This window comes from Dendrobates tinctorius, unplaced genomic scaffold, assembly GCF_039654945.1.
Source record: "Dendrobates tinctorius isolate UK_male_01 unplaced genomic scaffold, ASM3965494v1 ptg000209l, whole genome shotgun sequence".
Taxonomy (NCBI): domain Eukaryota; kingdom Metazoa; phylum Chordata; class Amphibia; order Anura; family Dendrobatidae; genus Dendrobates; species Dendrobates tinctorius.
The window spans coordinates 7,190,621-7,209,739 of NW_027361876.1; the positions used below are offsets into that span (position 1 = coordinate 7,190,621).

At 47.5% G+C, this 19,119-nt stretch overlaps 1 protein-coding gene across 2 annotated transcripts in view; it reads left to right on the forward strand.

Annotated features, from left to right (window-relative positions):
• Nucleotides 1-1,523: 1,523 nt before the first annotated feature.
• EEA1 (early endosome antigen 1) overlaps nt 1,524-19,119 on the forward strand; it is a 278,411-nt gene continuing 260,815 nt past the window's right edge. Inside the window, exon 1 of one of the 2 annotated variants that reach the window (XM_073554267.1) lies at nt 1,524-1,860. In XM_073554267.1, coding sequence (XP_073410368.1) covers nt 1,837-1,860 — 24 coding nt within the window. In that variant the 5' untranslated portion in view covers nt 1,524-1,836. The remainder of the gene's footprint in view (nt 1,861-19,119) is intronic. The other variant, XM_073554268.1, reaches the window with a different exon arrangement.

The following is a 19,119-nucleotide window of genomic DNA, read 5'->3' on the forward strand; positions in this document are numbered from 1 at the left end:
CACATAGCCTAATTTATTCCGCACCAAATCTGCAGGTGGAAAACTGCAGCAAAACCGCACAAAAGAAGCGACATGCTGCTTCTTTTATTCCGCACCAAATCTGCGTGGAAAAATCTGCAGCATGTGCACTGCGGTTTTTGTTTTACATAGCCTTAAATGGTACTGTACATCACGTTCTGCAGGGCCAAATCTGCTGCAGAACTGCACAGAATCTGCACAGGGCCTTAGTCTGCTATGTAAAGTCATTGGACAGCTGTCTAGGCCTGCTCTGTGCTCCTGGGGTGGACAGCTGTCTAGGCCTGCTCTGTGCTCCTGGGGTGGACAGCTGTCTAGGCCTGCTCTGTGCTCCTGGGGTGGACAGCTGTCTAGGCCTGCTCTGTGCTCCTGGGGTGGACAGCTGTCTAGGCCTGCTCTGTGCTCCTGGGGTGGACAGCTGTCTAGGCCTGCTCTGTGCTCCTGGGGTGGACAGCTGTCTAGGCCTGCTCTGTGCTCCTGGGGTGGACAGCTGTCTAGGCCTGCTCTGTGCTCCTGGGGTGGACAGCTGTCTAGGCCTGCTCTGTGCTCCTGGGGTGGACAGCGGGCTAGGCCTGCTCTGTGCTCCTGGGGTGGACAGCGGGCTAGGCCTGCTCTGTGCTCCTGGGGTGGACAGCGGGCTAGGCCAGCTCTGTGCTCCTGGGGTGGACAGCAGGCTAGGCCAGCTCTGTGCTACGGGGGTGGACAGCAGGCTAGGCCAGCTCTGTGCTACGGGGGTGGACAGCGGGCTAGGCCTGCTCTGTGCTACGGGGGTGGACAGCGGGCTAGGCCTGCTCTGTGCTACGGGGGTGGGCAGCTGTCTAGGCCTGCTCTGTGCTCCTGGGGTGGACAGCAGGCTAGGCCAGCTCTGTGCTACGGGGGTGGACAGCAGGCTAGGCCAGCTCTGTGCTACGGGGGTGGACAGCGGGCTAGGCCTGCTCTGTGCTACGGGGGTGGACAGCGGGCTAGGCCTGCTCTGTGCTACGGGGGTGGGCAGCGGGCTAGGCCTGCTCTGTGCTACGGGGGTGGGCAGCTGTCTAGGCCTGCTCTGTGCTACGGGGGTGGACAGCAGGCTAGGCCTGCTCTGTGCTCCTGGGGGTGGGCAGCGGGCTAGGCCTGCTCTGTGCTCCTGGGGGTGGGCAGCGGGCTAGGCCTGCTCTGTGCTCCTGGGGGTGGGCAGCGGGCTAGGCCTGCTCTGTGCTCCTGGGGGTGGGCAGCGGGCTAGGCCTGCTCTGTGCTCCTGGGGGTGGGCAGCGGGCTAGGCCTGCTCTGTGCTCCTGGGGGTGGGCAGCGGGCTAGGCCTGCTCTGTGCTACGGGGGTGGACAGCAGGCTAGGCCTGCTCTGTGCTTCTGGGGGTGGGCAGCGGGCTAGGCCTGCTCTGTGCTCCTGGGGGTGGGCAGCGGGCTAGGCCTGCTCTGTGCTCCTGGGGGTGGGCAGCGGGCTAGGCCTGCTCTGTGCTCCTGGGGGTGGGCAGCGGGCTAGGCCTGCTCTGTGCTCCTGGGGGTGGGCTGAGTACTTCACTCCTTTTCCAAGGGCGAGTTGTGTCCTGCTGTGCGCACACTTGTATTTCCTCCACATTCCGGGGCACAGATGCCCAGCCTGCTGAGGAGGAGGTGGGAGGACTGACGCCAGGTGGCGCCCGAGAGAGCAGGCTCAGCGTTTGACAGAACAGGAGGTTTGGCGTGTAAACATTGTCGCTGGTTTGGATGATCGAGAAGAGACGGTCCTTATGTCTGTGTGATTCCTCCGGTACAGAATAGAGAAGACACCGCCGGAGCCTTCGTCAGAGCCGCGTCCGTCCTCGCACTGCGCACACAGGAGACATGTTCAGGAGGATCCTGCAGCTGGTGAGACTGCTCTATGGCCGCCACACGTGAATGACAGGCACTTCCTAGTGCAGGGTGTGTGCACGGCCGTGAACGAGCGGCTGTCTGCTGGCGGGTGTGGACTGTGCTATTATACTGAGGGTGACATGGTGTGCGGGTCCTGCATTGTATGCTCCCGGTGTAAGCCGTCACCGCCGCCCGGCCATGTGAGACCCCCAGCCGTCACCGCCGCCCGGCCATGTGAGACCCCCAGCCGTCACCGCCGCCCGGCCATGTGAGACCCCCAGCCGTCACCGCCGCCCGGCCATGTGAGACCCCCAGCCGTCACCGCCGCCCGGCCATGTGAGACCCCCAGCCGTCACCGCCGCCCGGCCATGTGAGACCCCCAGCCGTCACCGCCGCCCGGCCATGTGAGACCCCCAGCCGTCACCGCCGCCCGGCCATGTGAGACCCCCAGCCGTCACCGCCGCCCGGCCATGTGAGACCCTCAGCTGTCACCGCCGCCCCACTATGTAAGACCCCCACCTGTCACTTGCGTATGTTAGACCCCCAGCCGTCACCGCCGCTCGCCCGGCCACTTAAGGCCCCCCAGCCGTCACCGCCGCTCGCCCGGCCACTTAAGGCCCCCCAGCCGTCACCGCCGCTCGCCCGGCCACTTAAGGCCCCCCAGCCGTCACCGCCGCTCGCCCGGCCACTTAAGGCCCCCCAGCCGTCACCGCCGCTCGCCCGGCCACTTAAGGCCCCCCAGCCGTCACCGCCGCTCGCCCGGCCACGTAAGGCCCCCCAGCCGTCACCGCCGCTCGCCCGGCCACGTAAGGCCCCCCAGCCGTCACCGCCGCTCGCCCGGCCACGTAAGGCCCCCCAGCCGTCACCGCCGCTCGCCCGGCCACGTAAGGCCCCCCAGCCGTCACCGCCGCTCGCCCGGCCACGTAAGGCCCCCCAGCCGTCACCGCCGCTCGCCCGGCCACGTAAGGCCCCCCAGCCGTCACCGCCGCTCGCCCGGCCACGTAAGGCCCCCCAGCCGTCACCGCCGCTCGCCCGGCCACGTAAGGCCCCCCAGCCGTCACCGCCGCTCGCCCGGCCACGTAAGGCCCCCCAGCCGTCACCGCCGCTCGCCCGGCCACGTAAGGCCCCCCCAGCCGTCACCGCCGCTCGCCCGGCCACGTAAGGCCCCCCCAGCCGTCACCGCCGCTCGCCCGGCCACGTAAGGCCCCCCCAGCCGTCACCGCCGCTCGCCCGGCCACGTAAGGCCCCCCCAGCCGTCACCGCCGCTCGCCCGGCCACGTAAGGCCCCCCAGCCGTCACCGCCGCTCGCCCGGCCACGTAAGGCCCCCAGCCGTCACCGCCGCTCGCCCGGCCACGTAAGGCCCCCAGCCGTCACCGCCGCTCGCCCGGCCACGTAAGGCCCCCCAGCCGTCACCGCCGCTCGCCCGGCCACGTAAGGCCCCCAGCCGTCACCGCCGCTCGCCCGGCCATATAAGGCCCTGCTGTCATTGATGTTCAGTCATATGAGGCCCTGCCGTCTTTGGTGCCTGAGTACTTCGTCATGTAAAGCCCCGTTGTGGATACCTTCTGTGTGTCTGATCATATAAGGCCCTGCTGTAATTACCAACCCAGTTATATAAGACCTTGCCATAACCACCCGAGTGCCCGGCGATATGTTCCTAACATCATTAAAGGGGTTGTCCACTACTTTCCAGAGTGGGCATATCAATATAATACTGTAAGACAATGGTTTTGTTTAATACCTTGTGCAGTCCTAATAGCCTCTGAGCAGCGCTATGCCGGCGGCTGAGTCCGGGTCACGTGACTCCCCAGACTGCAGCCGCCGCTAATATCCGCTGACATCATGACAAGTTCCTGACTCTGGAACTTGTCGTGACATCAGCCAGGCGTGACCCAGCCTCCACAGACTGCGGTCAGTCATCAAGAGTGACTGGGCTGTGGGCGGTGCTGCGTCCGCACGTCACAGCCCCGTCGCTCTGCAGCATCTGTCTCCTCTCCCCAGCTCCGCATCCACCCTGATGTGACCTCTCCTCATCAGCCTAGGTGCTTGCAATGTGTTGGAATAAAATACTTCAGATTGAAGGGAGAGGAGGGAGGGGTTTGGGTGTGTTTTGGAGTGGGTGTGCTAGGTGCTGGCTTACAGGCCAGTGCAATGCATCATGGAACTTGTAGTATTAGAGCACAGGAAGTCAGGAGAAAGGAAGTTGGCGATTAACCCCATGAGAGCTGGAGCCAGCACTGAGGATGTGCTGCTACAGCATGATAAAAGGTAATATTGCTAAAATAAATACAGTGGATGTTTTGAGTGGCACATAATAGCAAGATTTATGAAGAAAAAAAAAAAAGTTATAGTACTGGACAACTTTAACACCCTGTGTGCCTGGTCATATAAGGACCCTGACATCACTTTGTGTGTCATTGTGCCTATGAGAGCCTCCCGACCCAAATGTGTGAAACCGGCCCAATGAGCAGACGTTTTCCACCTTCTTTCTACCATTTGATGTCCACAAGTTTTTGCCTCCTAGTCACTGATGTGCTGCGCTGTGTAATACAGTCCGCATGGGAGGACTGATATAGCCAATGAACTGCGGTAATCTTACTGACATCACTGCTGGCAGCATGTACGCAGTTTGCAGTGCATCATTTTTGGTAGTGTTTGCATTTGGTAGTGTCTTGCACTTTTTTCGGGAGTAAATGCCTAAAGGAGGCAGGCACTAAGACGTAGTAGACTGCATCTGAGTGTCTGTCTCCTGTAGGAGTACATTCCTGAAAAAGTGCACGGCAGAGCGCACACTTGTGCTGCCATCACCATAAGGGTAAGTTCACACTAGGCGTTTGTCAGTGTTTTTTTTCTGCAGCAGAACGTGACCTCTGGGCAGGAAAGAAGCTGCAGAAAAAAGTTATGGTTTTTATGCTTTTTTTTGTGTCTTTTGCTGCAGTTTTGGCATGCTAGGTTTGTGTCTTGTGCATGGTGATAAAGTTTAGTGTTGAAAAAAAAGTCCTATTCCATAGAATCAGGTTTTGGCACAAAAAACTCGGTAAAACCTGATACGTGCGATTTTAGTGCCTTTTTTTTTTTTTTTTATCGCCCATTCATTTCAATTGGTGAAGAACATTGAAAGAAGTGACATGCTCCATCATGCAAAAAACCATGCAAAGCACAAAATCCTGATGACAAAAAACCAAGCTGTGTGCATGAGATTTCTGAAATCTCAGACTTTGCTGGTACTGTAAAACGCAGCTGAAAATTTGCATTGAAAAACCACATTAAAAAATGATGCAAAAATGCTTAGTGTGAATTTTGCCTAACAGTCTATTGGCCCTATTGGTGCATGCGTCCAGACCCTGTTTTTAGGGGGATTTTTAGACTTGTGCCCCAACGGGGACACAGAACGCAATACGAAAGCCCTCATAATAATAAATCTTTATATAGCGCCAACATATTCCGCAGCGCGTTACAGTTTAACAGTTCCAAAACACAAGTCATAAGTAACAACGTTAACAATACAATAAGTAAAGCAAGATAAGATGACCCTGCTCGTGTGAGCTTACAATGTGGTTTGGGAGATACAGAGTACAGGTGTGTATTTACAATGATGGTCCAGCCATCTTGAGGGAGTGAGGGATAGATATAGTGAATGGGCTACTCATGCACACTTACACATACTGTAGAATGATTTTGATTAGTGAACGTGATACGCCGCTCTGAACAAATGTGTTTTGAGGGAACACCTAAAACTGTTCAAATCAGGCTGGATTTGATTTAAATCTAACTGATTTAAATCACGATTTAAATCACTAGTCAGTAAGGCTTGATTTAAATCAGTGATTTAAATCAAAGTTTCTACCTAAACTAGTTCTTGCTACTTTAACATGCAAGTAGATGAAGATTTTTAGAATCACTTTTTATATTACTTTTTTCTCCCCAGTTTAATGGGGGTTAATCATTCATATTTGGACACCACTGTTCTGTTATTTTATTGTTTATACAATTTCTGCTTATTGTACACAACACATCACTGCCCCTGCCCCAAAAGGAATAATAATAATAATCTTTATTTTTATATAGCGCTAACATATTCCGCAGCGCTTTACAGTTTGCACACATTTTCAGGAATATTTGTTTTTCTTCATAACTGTACCAAATGACAGTAACATGCAGTAATAATAAGAGATATAATTTTTCTCACACATGACAGTTCAGTCTTTAGAAATAGGATTCAATAAAAATGTTTACCAACCTGAAGATCCTGCCTGTTCAGAAGTGTTTCTTTTGTCATCTTCATCACCGCACATCTCATGATGTTGCCTCATTCCTGCCACCAGGCCTTGCGTCTCTTTGTTGCATCGTTTGCATTTTGCACGCATGCCTGCCTTACCGATAGGCGAAGGAGCTTCATTAAAATATTCCCAAACTGGGTCTCTTTTACGGCCTGCTGCCATTATAAGGAGAGAATGTAATAAACCTCAGATCGTACACACAAACAGATCCAGACTTGTCTGTCTGTGGCTATGCTGCAGTATTGTGCTCAAAGTTTCAATTTCATTTTCTTGTCTGCTTGCCCTTCTTCCTCCTCACACTTAGATTCACATTCTTCTTGTGTTGTGCAGATCTATTCCACTCCAAACAATCAGAAACATATTGTCTAACTTCTTGGACTTGGCACTGAAGGGGTTGATTCTGTATTCATAGGTTTGTAGAACAATAGGATTAAGGTCTTTTTCTCAACTCTGTTCATGTTGTAACATTTTTGCCGTGAAGAAGAGGCTGGGACCTCTGCGGAGTCAAATTCAATTTTGAGAACTGCGTAAGTAAAGCGAGCGTCTGTGATAATATAGGAGAGAAACTGCCCACTAATCCTACAGAAACCTCTGGAAGAGCATAGCATTGTGAATGTTACACATATACAGCCTTTATTCTACTGAGTTAAACAACTCAGCTTTATCTCATGATGGAAGAACCTTTGGATGGTAAAATATTTTCCTCAAAAAGCAGTTTATTGAAAAAAATCCGATTTAAATCAAAAAAATCCGATTTTTTTTTTTTGATTTTTTTTAAAAAAAAACATTGATTTTTATCCACCCTGGTTCAGATTGTGGATAGTCCTAATTTCTTGGGGTAGAGCATTCCACAGGATTGGCGCAGCGCAGGAGAAGTCTTGAAGTCGGGAGTGGGAGGTGCGGATTAGTGCAGAGGTTAGTCGAAAGTCATTTGCAGAGCGCAGCGGTCGGTTAGGCCGATAGACAGAAATGAGGGAGGAGATGTAGGGGGGGTGCTGCACTGTGGATAGCTTTGTGGGTGAGAACAAGTACTTTGAATTGGATCCTATAATGAATGGTCAGCCAGTGTAACGATTGGCGAAGAGCGGATGCGTCCGAGTATGTCCATGTAGTTCTCTGCGGTTCTCATGCCCAAGATTCCCAGCACTGCAGTGTGAATAAATCATAAGCGACTGCGGGGCGGGATCTGTGGCCGCGCGATATGAAGGCCAGGATGTGATCTGAGAGCACGGGCACGTCTGGCAGCGCTAACTGCGCATGCTCACGAAACTATAGTACAGTGCAGGCGCCAGCATTTCAAAAGAAAACTGAGGAGGCGGCGCCACATACGAAATGACTGATGGATGCGAGGCGTCTGTCAGAGGGGGAAAGACCTGGCTAGTCATTGCTTGCGTTGAGAAACACGTGATGGTGTCTCCGCGTCTTTTGTTTTGCATGTTTTTGCATATTTCCCATAATGGATGGGGGCATTGCTCTAGAATCACTGCGTTGAGAAAAATGTGATGGTGTCTCCGCAGTGTTGGATGTTGATCTCCATGAGGTCACTCATCCTCATTTTCACAGTCTTTTACTAGGCATTGCTCCTACTAGCCAGTTTCCTACTCCACACTGATGAGGGGCAACACACCGAAACAGCTGTCTGTGGATGGATACCATGTTTTGGCATAGGTGGTTTCCTTCATTGGAGACTGCCCTTCCCGTGGTTGTTCCTTCCCGGGGAAAGACCTGGCTAGTCATTGCTTGCGTTGAGAAACACGTGATGGTGTCTCCGTGGCCCTTGTTTTGCATGTTTTTGCATATTTCCCATAAGGGATGGGGGCATTGCTCTAGAATCACTGCGTTGAGAAACATGTGATGGTGTCTCCGCAGTGTTGGATGTTGTTCTCCATGAGGTCACTCATCCTCATTTTCACTGTCAGAGGGGGAAAGACCTGCCCCCCTGTCAAATTTCAGGTATTTTTGAACGATTTTATAAACAATTATTTCTGCGGTGGAACGGTAGCTAAGTAACAGAGCCACCTTGACAGAATGCAGCATTAGTGCTGCACAAGGTGGCTCTAAAAACGCCTGGGGGAGTGACAGGTTCCCTTTAATAGAGCGTTGCAGTAGTCCAGGCGGGAGTGGATCAATGCTACAGTGAGGGTTTTTGTTGTTTTCATGGTGAGAAAAGGGCAGATTCTAGAGATGTTCTTAGTGGATTTAATACGTTTTGTCATGCGCAATCCTGACCAAATCCTGAACATGTGAGTTGGCTCCAGGATCCCGGCTACTGAGGTCTATTTGTGCAAATTAGGCCGGTTTCACACCCCAAGTTTTTTGGTAGGCGCACTGTTATTTTTTACATATACAGTGGGGAAAAAAAGTATTTAGTCAGTCAGCAATAGTGCAAGTTCCACCACTTAAAAAGATGAGAGGCGTCTGTAATTTACATCATAGGTAGACCTCAACTATGGGAAACAAACTGAGAAAAATAAATCCAGAAAATCACATTGTCTGTTTTTTTTTCATTTTATTTGCATATTATGGTGGAAAATAAGTATTTGGTCAGAAACAAGCAATCAAGATTTCTGGCTCTCACAGACCTGTAACTTCTTCTTTAAGAGTCTCCTCTTTCCTCCACTCATTACCTGTAGTAATGGCACCTGTTTAAACTTGTTATCAGTATAAAAAGACACCTGTGCACACCCTCAAACAGTCTGACTCCAAACTCCACTATGGTGAAGACCAAAGAGCTGTCAAAGGACACCAGAAACAAAATTGTAGCCCTGCACCAGGCTGGGAAGACTGAATCTGCAATAGCCAACCAGCTTGGAGTGAAGAAATCAACTGTGGGAGCAATAATTAGAAAATGGAAGACATACAAGACCACTGATAATCTCCCTCGATCTGGTGCTCCACGCAAAATCCCACCCCGTGGGGGGGTCAGAATGATCACAAGAACGGTGAGCAAAAATCCCAGAACCACGCGGGGGGACCTAGTGAATGAAATGCAGAGAGCTGGGACCCATATAACAAGGCCTACCATAAGTAACACACTACGCCACCATGGACTCAGATCCTGCAGTGCCAGACGTGTCCCACTGCTTAAGCCTGTACATGTCCGGGCCCGTCTGAAGTTTGCTAGAGAGCATTTGGATGATCCAGAGGAGTTTTGGGAGAATGTCCTATGGTCTGATGAAACCAAACTGGAACTGTTTGGTAGAAACACAACTTGTCGTGTTTGGAGGAAAAAGAATACTGAGTTGCATCCATCAAACACCATACCTACTGTAAAGCATGGTGGTGGAAACATCATGCTTTGGGGCTGTTTCTCTGCAAAGGGGCCAGGACGACTAATCCGGGTACATGAAAGAATGAATGGGGCCATGTATCGTGAGATTTTGAGTGCAAACCTCCTTCCATCAGCAAGGGCATTGAAGATGAAACGTGGCTGGGTCTTTCAACATGACAATGATCCAAAGCACACCGCCAGGGCAACGAAGGAGTGGCTTCGTAAGAAGCATTTCAAGGTCCTGGAGTGGCCTAGCCAGTCTCCAGATCTCAACCCTATAGAAAACCTTTGGAGGGAGTTGAAAGTCCATGTTGCCAAGCGAAAAGCCAAAAACATCACTGCTCTAGAGGAGATCTGTATGGAGGAATGGGCCAACATACCAACAACAGTGTGTGGCAACCTTGTGAAGACTTAGGCTGGTTTCACATTAGCGCATTTTCAGCGCGCGCACGGCCGGGGGTAGCTCCGCCCCCGATCCGGCTCTCTGCCCGGCGTGCCCGCCCCTTCCTTGTAGCGCCGCCTCCTAGCGGACAGCGGCGCCTGCGATCGGCGCACCCTATCTTTAGCATAGGGTGCGCCGATCGTGCGCAGGCCGTGCGCTAGTTGCGCTTTGACCTGCGCTGCGCACTTTTGACGGTGCGCCGTGCGCGCCAAAATCAAACTTTTCGATTTTGTCGCGCACGGCGCACCGTCAAAAGTGCGCAGCGCAGGTCAAAGCGCAACTAGCGCACGGCCTGCGCACGATCGGCGCACCCTATGCTAAAGATAGGGTGCGCCGATCGCAGGCGCCGCTGTCCGCTAGGAGGCGGCGCTACAAGGAAGGGGCGGGCACGCCGGCCAGAGAGCCGGATCGGGGGCGGAGCTACCCCCGGCCGTGCGCGCGCAGAAAATGCGCTAATGAAACCAGCCTTACAGAAAACGTTTGACCTCTGTCATTGCCAACAAAGGATATATCACAAAGTATTGAGATGAAATTTTGTTTCTGACCAAATACTTATTTTCCACCATAATATGCAAATAAAATGAAAAAAAAACAGACAATGTGATTTTCTGGATTTTTTTTTTCTCCGTTTGTCTCCCATAGTTGAGGTCTACCTATGATGTAAATTACATACGCCTCTCATCTTTTTAAGTGGTGGAACTTGCACTAATGCTGACTGACTAAATACTTTTTTTCCCCACTGTATATAGTTCACGTATTACAATGAATGTGACTTTTCAAATGTTCTTTTTTTACGGACTGAAAACAAAAATGAAGGCATGTCCTAATAGATCCGCCTTGCGGATTAAACAATCAAATTTAAGTATATGACCCCCTGCAAAAAAAAAAGAAATGTATGGCAAAGAGATATCATCCATGTGCTGTCCGTATTTTACTGTTTAAGGCTATGTGCCCACGTTAGCGTTTTTAAATGCTCAGAAAGCCGGACTCCTTCCCAGAAACCGCGCGTTTTTGATGCGTTTTTCCGCGCGGTTTCTGGGAACGACTAAAAACGCGAAGCAATTCGGAAATGAATGAGCATGCTGCGTTTGTAGCCGCTAAGCGTTTTCTGAGCATTTAAAAACGCATGCATTGGCACAAAAAGCCAAAAATGCATTAAATTTAATGGGAAGCTTCTTTTAAGCATTTCTGCAGCGTCTGATCCGGCTCAAACGCTGCGTAAACGCTTGCAAAAACGCAACATCGGCACACAGCCTAACGGGTCTCAGGGGCAGTACGAAAAGTTCAAAATCTCTGAAAAACTAATGTGATAAAGATAGAAAAAACTGTCTCATGGACCTAAAACAAATCCAGCAAACTGGGAAAAAATCCATATATATTTTATCATAGGTGCATTCGAGTTCTATGGGTGATGCTCGGTTCCTCCTATCTTGATTGACGTGGCAGATGTCTCCTACGTCATACACAGCCTGTCAAGATCTCCTGCCTGCACAGTTGGATACAAGACCTGCCCTGGCACAGCTGACTGATGATTATGTCAGCCATGTCGATAAGGCAAATGGCCTGGCTACTGCAGAGACCATGGGACCGCTGTTTAATAGACTGCGCTGGAGGATGAGAAAAGTTGTTTTCTTAGGCCTGTTTCACACTTCAGTTTTTTCTTGTCAGTTAAAATCCGCCAAAATGGCGGAAAGCGGATCCGTTGGAAACTGAAGTTAACGGATGCCAGCGGACCGGTTTTTTGACGGATCCGTTGGCTGAAGAATTTTAAAGGAACCGCAGTCCGGGGACGAGAGAGAGAGAGAATGAATTTGTTTTATTACCGTTGGCAAGAAATGATTTCAGGGTGAATTTGCGGCTGAGATCATTCCTCCGGGCATGCGCAGTACAAAAATGCGGATCCTTCAGCCAAAAAAAGCTCCGTCCGGGCATGTCGGCTGACGCAAAAAAATTGGCGGTTCCGCAAAAAAACGCATCCGACGGATGACCATCCGTCAAGATCCGCCAGTAATGCAAGTCAATGGGAAAAAAACGGATCCGCCAAACAAAATGGCGGATCCGTTGTTTTAGGAAAATGGCGGATCTTGGCTGATGGGAAAAAAACTGAAGTGTGAAACAGGCCTTAGATGTTTGAGGGTGCTCGGCTCTTAGGCTGGGATCACACATGTGAGAAACTTGGCCAAGTCTCGCATGTTAATACCTGGCACTGCCGCCGGCACTCAGGAGCGGAACATGCGGCTCCATGTATTGCTATGCGGCCGCACGCTTCGGGGGCAGTACCGGGTATTAACATGCGAGACTCGGCCATGCTTCTCGTATGCTTCTCGTGCGGCCTTATACACAGGTTGCTGAAGTACTGTTTAAAACGACATGAAGTGGTAAATTTCTTAGCCCTGCTGACAGGTTCCCTTTAGTAATATACAATCGGAAGGTTATATTATACATGTAAAGGAGACTTTTAGTTATACAGGGTTTGCTTTTCTGGCCTTTGCGTGTATATGCCTTTGTACACGGCTACTCTCCATTATTCAGAGCTGGTTATATAATAACGGCCAAGGCTCATCATAAGGTTTCATTGTATACTCCCATGCATTAGTGCACTGGGATTTGTACTGTTCAGACATTTTAAGATATATTCTATCAATTATATTACTTTAATCTGCCATTTTATAATACAAAAATTCTAATAATCTTAAACTTGTTTTTCTGGAAGGGAAAAACTGTCAGAGATGATTAGTTTAGGGTGCCTCTGAAATATTTTTGGTGAGAATCCAGTGATGCTAGTTTTAGGTATTGGGGATGTATTGTTTGTACCAATGTGTGGCATGGTGGAGGGCCGCACCAGTTTCTGGCCGCTGTCCATTGTAGGACTAACATGTGGACTTTAGATTTGCTGGATTCACGCAGGGAAATGCCATTCACGGCTGGGTTTGCTCTCTGACCCAGCAGTTCAGCAAGACATTACGTGTTTCTCCTATTACTCAATTCATTTTCACTTCCTAGGACTATGCTTATTGCATCTAAATCAGAGTCCCTGTTTCAGGAAAGGTAAACTGTGGGCTGAAATAAAGAAGAAATTGGGTGAGTCGGTTAGTGAGTAATAGAGCCTAGATAATTGGCACGGGAGGGGCATTTTTTGCTAGAAACCTTTGCTGTGTGAACTGTAAGATCTGTGCTAGATATGCATTGAACCCCATAACCCCCGGAGGTGTTTTTGGTTTTTTGCTCCCCTTCTTCCCAGAGCCATAACTTTTTTTTTTTTTTAATTTTTCGTTCAATATGGCCATGTCAGGGCTTGTTTTTTGCGGGACGAATTGTAGTTTTGAACGACACAATTGGTTTTAACATATTGTGTACTGAAAAACGGGAAAATAAATCCAAGTGCAAATTGCAAAAAAAAGTGCAATCCCACTTTTTTTTTTTTTTTTTAACCTTGTTCCCTATTTGCTAAAACTGACCTGCCATTATGATTCTTCAGGTCATAGACACCAAACATATCTAGCTTCTTTCTTTAGAAATGGTGAAAACAAATTCCAAGGTTTGTTTAAAAAAAAAAAAAGTTGCGCCATTTTCCAATGCCCGTAGTGTCTCTATTTTTCATGATCTAGGGTTGGTTGAAGGCTTATGTTTTGTGCACTGAGCTAATGCAATGTTGCAGCGACCAAAAAACATAATTCTGGCATCTTGACTTTCTTGTTACGCCGTTTAGCGATCAGTTTATTTTTTTTACTGATCAGGCGATTCTGAATGCAGCGATACCATATATGTATTTTTTTATTGTTTTCTTTTCAATGGGGCGAAAGAGGGGTGATTTGAACTTTTAAATTTTATTTTTTAAAAAACTTTTCTTTTTTTTTTACTTTTGGCATGATTCAATAATCTCCATGAGAGACTAGAAGCTGCCATAATCTGATTGGCTCTGCTACATACAGATCGCCCGTTTGTAGCGAAATTGCTGACTTGCTATGAGCGTTGACCACTGGGCGGCGCTCATAGTAATCCGGCAGTGACAACCATAGAGGTCTGCTGGAGGTCTCTGGTTGTCATGCCAACCCATCGGTGATTCGGGGTCACTGATGGGCGGGATTTCCACTGCGCTTGCTGGAAGCACGAGTTAAATGCCGCTGTCCAGAGATTGACAGTGGCATTTAACTAGTTAACAGCCGCAGGTGGATCACAGTTCCACTCGTGGCTGCTAGAGCCACATGTCAGCTGGGATGCATTAGAAGAGGTCTGGAGACACGAGATGAAAACATAATTCTGTACAAATCACTCGTCAGACCACACTTGGGAGTATTGTGTGCTATTTTGGACGCCGGTGCTCAAGAAAGACATTACTGAACTTGAAAGGGTTCAAAGGCGGGCTACTAAGATGATAAATGGAGTTGGTTTATTACAATACCCAGAAAGGTTATCAAAATTAGGTCTATTACTCTAGAAAAGAGAAGGCTTAGGGGAGATCTAATATATATGTACAAGTATATCAGAGGGCAATACAGAGATCTCTCCAATGAACTGTTTGTACCAAGGACTGTGACAAGAACAAGGCGGCATTCTCTTCGTTTGGAGGAAAGACAATTTCTGCACCAGCATAGAAGAGGGTTCTTCACGGTAAGGCTATGTGCACACACTGCAAATTCGTCTGCGGATTCATATCTGCAGAACCGCAGGTAAAATGACCTGCGGTTTTTCCTGCGGATTGACCTGCGGTTTGCCACCTGGACAATGGAATAGGTGGCAAGCCGCAGCAGAAACCGCAGAAACAATTGACATGCTGCGGAAAAAAAAAACCGCAGCTTTTCTGCAGGTAAAAATCCGCAGCATGTGCACAGCAGAATGTTAATCCCATAGGATAACATGCTACTGTACACTGTCTGCAGAACTGCTGCAGTTCTGCTGCGGTCAAAACTGCAGCAGAACCGCAGAAAAAACTGCAGTTTGTGCACATGGCCTAAGAGCAGTGAGGCTCTGGAATTCTTTTCCTGAGGAAGTGGTGATGGCCAACTCACTGAATGAATTTAAGAAGGGAATGGATGCTTTTCTTGTGAGTAACAGTATAGAAGGTTACGAATGGTTGCAATTTCTCCTGAGTATGCTGATATCCCATATGTGGTTGAAAACTAGTTTTTAGGCACAGTACAAAGCTCAAAAGGGAAGCGTCATATTAAAGTTCAGATTTTGCTGGACTGGTTTGAGGGTGCCATGTCACATTGGCAGAGCCTCTGAGATGCCAGAACAGAACCCCTCCATAAGGGACACCATTTTAGAAACTACACCTCTCAATGAGGGGTGTAGGGATTATGTTGACAGTACAGGTAGGTCACAGAATTTTATGTCATTGGGCAGTGAAGAAAAAAAAATACTTTTTTACCACCAACATTTTGTTTTAGCCCCGTATTTTACATTTTCACACTGGGAAATGGGTAAAAATGACACCAAAATGTGTCCCACAATTTCTGCTGAATATAGAAATACGCTGTATATGGCTGTACAGTACTGCTCAGCCACACAGCGAGTCTCGGGCGGGATGGAGCGCTATTTGCCTTCTGGAGCTCAAATTTTGCTAGAATAGATTGCAGACTTCACATACAGAGCACTTAAGTGCTAAAGTAGCAGAATCCCCCCTCAAATTACCCCATTTTGGAAATTATAAACCCCTTTGGGAATTTTTTCTACAGTTGTGACAATTTTGACTCCATGGGTGTTTTCCAGAAGCAAGCAGCAACTACAATCCACGTTGCTGATTGAAATGTGCAAACTGCCATTGTAGTGACCAGTACATTGTAGTAACCAGAACATTATGCCCAACTCAAGCTTCTGGAGACACATAACCATAAATTAGGCTGGGTTACATTGCTACAGAAATGCAAAACGTGAACCCTAAATGTGGCTTAGGCATACAATGGGGCTCAGAAGGGAGAGGGGCATTTAGATTTAGGAGCCCAGAATTTGGTGAATTTCCTTTTTTTTTTTTTTGGGGGGGGGGGGGGGGGGGAAGACAGCTTTTCCAATTTCCAGAGCCTTTATGCTACCAGTAACATGGATGGCTCCTATATTTCTTTTGACAGATGACAGACCTGAGTGGGGATTTTTTATGTGGTTTGAGTTAAAGCTATTAGTTGGAACAATTTGCATAACATTGGGATCACACTTGTCCAGCGGGCTCCGCAATGATCACTTACTTACTTTGTGGTTTCCATCTAAATCTCCAAGTGACGTGATTCAGATGAGACCCGGAAGGATTCATACTCTATAATGAGGTAGCAGAGTTATCTCTGTTCAGCGATGTCCTTTTCTTTTCAGACGTTCACAAAACTGTGGCGGTACGCGTTTTTATGCATGCCTTAAAAAATGGATCATTGTCCAGACTGCGTCCACAGTGTCTCCATCTACCTCATTATAGTGAATCTTCCGCCAGGGGTTCTGCCTGAATCAAGTATTTCAGTGATTTTATACGAAAACCCCGGTGTAAGCACTCAGCGCAGAGCACAGGATAAATGTGTGCCTGTGAACTTTGGGAGACAGAATTAACAAATCAACAGCAGATGAAGAATTGGTTTTATTTATGTTGTTCATCCTGTGGTATAAGTGATTAGACGACTTTATTCTTTGGGTTGGTGTGATTACAGCGTTACCAGATTTATATAGTTTTTTTTATGTTTGGGTGCTGTCACACTCTATTTTTTTTTTTTTCTATTTCTGTGAGCTATAATTCTTCCATATTTCGGCCGACAGTCATGTGAGGGCTTTCTTTTATTTGTGGAACGAGTTGACATTTATATTGGTATCTTTTTCGGACACTTGACATTTTTTGATCGCCTTCTATTCTGATTTTTGGGAGGCAGAATGAGCAAAATGAATTAAAACCAGCAATTCAGAAATTGTTTTTTTAGGGCTGTGGAGTCGGAGTCTGTATAAAATGGACCGACTCCTAAAATATATAATAAATTGGGTACAGTAGTTCAATGCATAATGTGCTGAATATTTTTTCATAGGAATTTGGGAAAGTTATCAAATGTCCTATAAATGGCTGCTCTATTCCTGATCTAAGGCTACATTCACACACAGCGTTTTTGCTGTGTTTTTTGAGGATACATTTTTCAGCTACAAAAGCAGATCAGCTTTTTAAAAAATCGCATCACCTGAAATGTTTTTGAGCTGATAGATAATGTTTTCAATAGCAAAAGCAGATTAGAAAAACGCCACACAAACTGACATGCTCATTCAGCCCAAAAACAGATCCTCACACAACAATGTGTCTGAATGTCATATCTTGAAACCCATTGACTTTGCTGGGATGCACAGAGTCACTGCATCTTACTGCAAAAAACAGATCCACAAAAACGCTGTGTGTGAATCATGGCCGTAGCCAGCGAGGGGTAGGGGGAGCAGCTGCCCCCCCACCCTAGAAGCAGGGGCTCCCACCTATCAAAACTCACTTGTATGCTGCATCGGCTCCAGACTTCAGGGGCCATCTCCCCTCCTCTGTCCTGTCTTCTGCCGTCTTCACTGGAGGAGGGGGAGGGGTGCCTGCCCTGCACAGGATCCGATTCCTGGGCCCCGAGTTGGAGAAAGTTCTGCACACGCTGCAGCTGGCAATAGGAGATAGTCTGCAGGAGGGGCATGCTGGAAATCTGATTGGAAAAGTGAGGAAATTGGTTATTGCCGCCAAAACCTTTAAAATTGATTCCATCTTGAAGAGACGTGCTGTGAAAGGGACAATTGTTGATCAAGCCACTCGGTGGGGCAGCACTTATTTAATGATTGAGCGATTGCTTGAACTAAAACCGTTTCTTATAGATATGATGAACCCTCAGGTAACCCTAAATGAAGGTCAATGGACACAGGTGGCTGAATTGAAGGAATTGCTTAATCACCCATTTACCGTGACTAAAAAAAATACAAGCTGAGGATTTAACTTCTGGCATTTTCATAAGGGAGTGGACTTGCTATTTTGCCTGTCCCAAAGAGGAGGTTTATTCACAGATGGCTTTTCTGCTTCAATGAAATGGAGAGAGACACAGCTATTGGAAAATAAAATTTTTCTGGCAGCTGTTTATGTGGACCCAAGTCATTGTATACTGCTTGATGATCAACAGCTTACTAAAGGAAAAGAAGCTCTGACTGAGGTAGCAGTTAGGATGAGTGGCCTACAGGAGGACTGCCAGGCGCAAGAGGACTTGGGTCCTGACAGTGCTACTGCTGCCATATCTTCATCATCAGATGGGAAGTTTGATTTTGACAAGTATTTGGATGACATGGAGCAGGCAAAGCGTTGCTGCAAGGAAAAAGAATTCACTCTTTCTCCTATAGCAAGCAGATTGACCATATTTCATCAAAATGTTTCACTTGCTCTCAAAGAAATAGAAAAATTCAACCGTTCATCAAAACTGACTGTGCATGAGGCAATTCCTTTATACCCGGAAATTGTTAGAGATGTTGCCCATGTGGTGACGGCTTTGCCTCCAACCCAAGTTAGTGTAGCGAGGTTGTTCTCTAGCCTTAAAATTATTAGGTCAGATTTGAGGTCATCTATGAAGGAGGATCTGATGGAGGCAATTCTATTTCTTAGAACAAATTCATAGACTGCACAAATGTTATTTAGTATGTTTTTGTTGAAAACTTTTTTTTGCCACTTATATAGTTTATTACATAGTGATATATATATGTAATCGATATTACATAGTGTATTACATATTTACAATTTATTACAGTTTTTTGTTTTCTAAAATTGTATTCCAATATATATTATGTTCTACTTAAAATATCTTGATTATTGTATCATAAAAATGATTAAATGTCTGATGTTCACATTGTACTACAATAAATTTTTCACTTAAATATAAGCAATATACTGTATGTTGGAGGTGGAGTTGGAGTCGGTGTAAGGGAAATTGAGGAGTCGGAGTCACAGGTTTGGCTTACCGACTCCACAACCCTGGTTTTTTTTGTTGTTTTGTTTTTATGCCGTTTATTGTGTGATAAAATTATAAGGCGGCTTTATTCTTAGGGTCAGTATAATTGTGATCCTCATATTTGTTTTTTTTGGCACTTGCACAACAAAAACTATTTTAGATCAAAAATATTTTTGCATCGTTTTATTCTGAGAGTTATAACTTTTTTATTTTTCTGCTGCTGGAGCAGTATTTTGGCTTGTCTTTTCTGGGAAAAGATGATGTTTTCAGCTATACCATTTTATTTGCTTTCACCTCTTTTTTGATTGTGTGTTATTCCACTTTTTGTTCAGGGGTATGATGATTAAGCATGTTTTTTTTGTGGT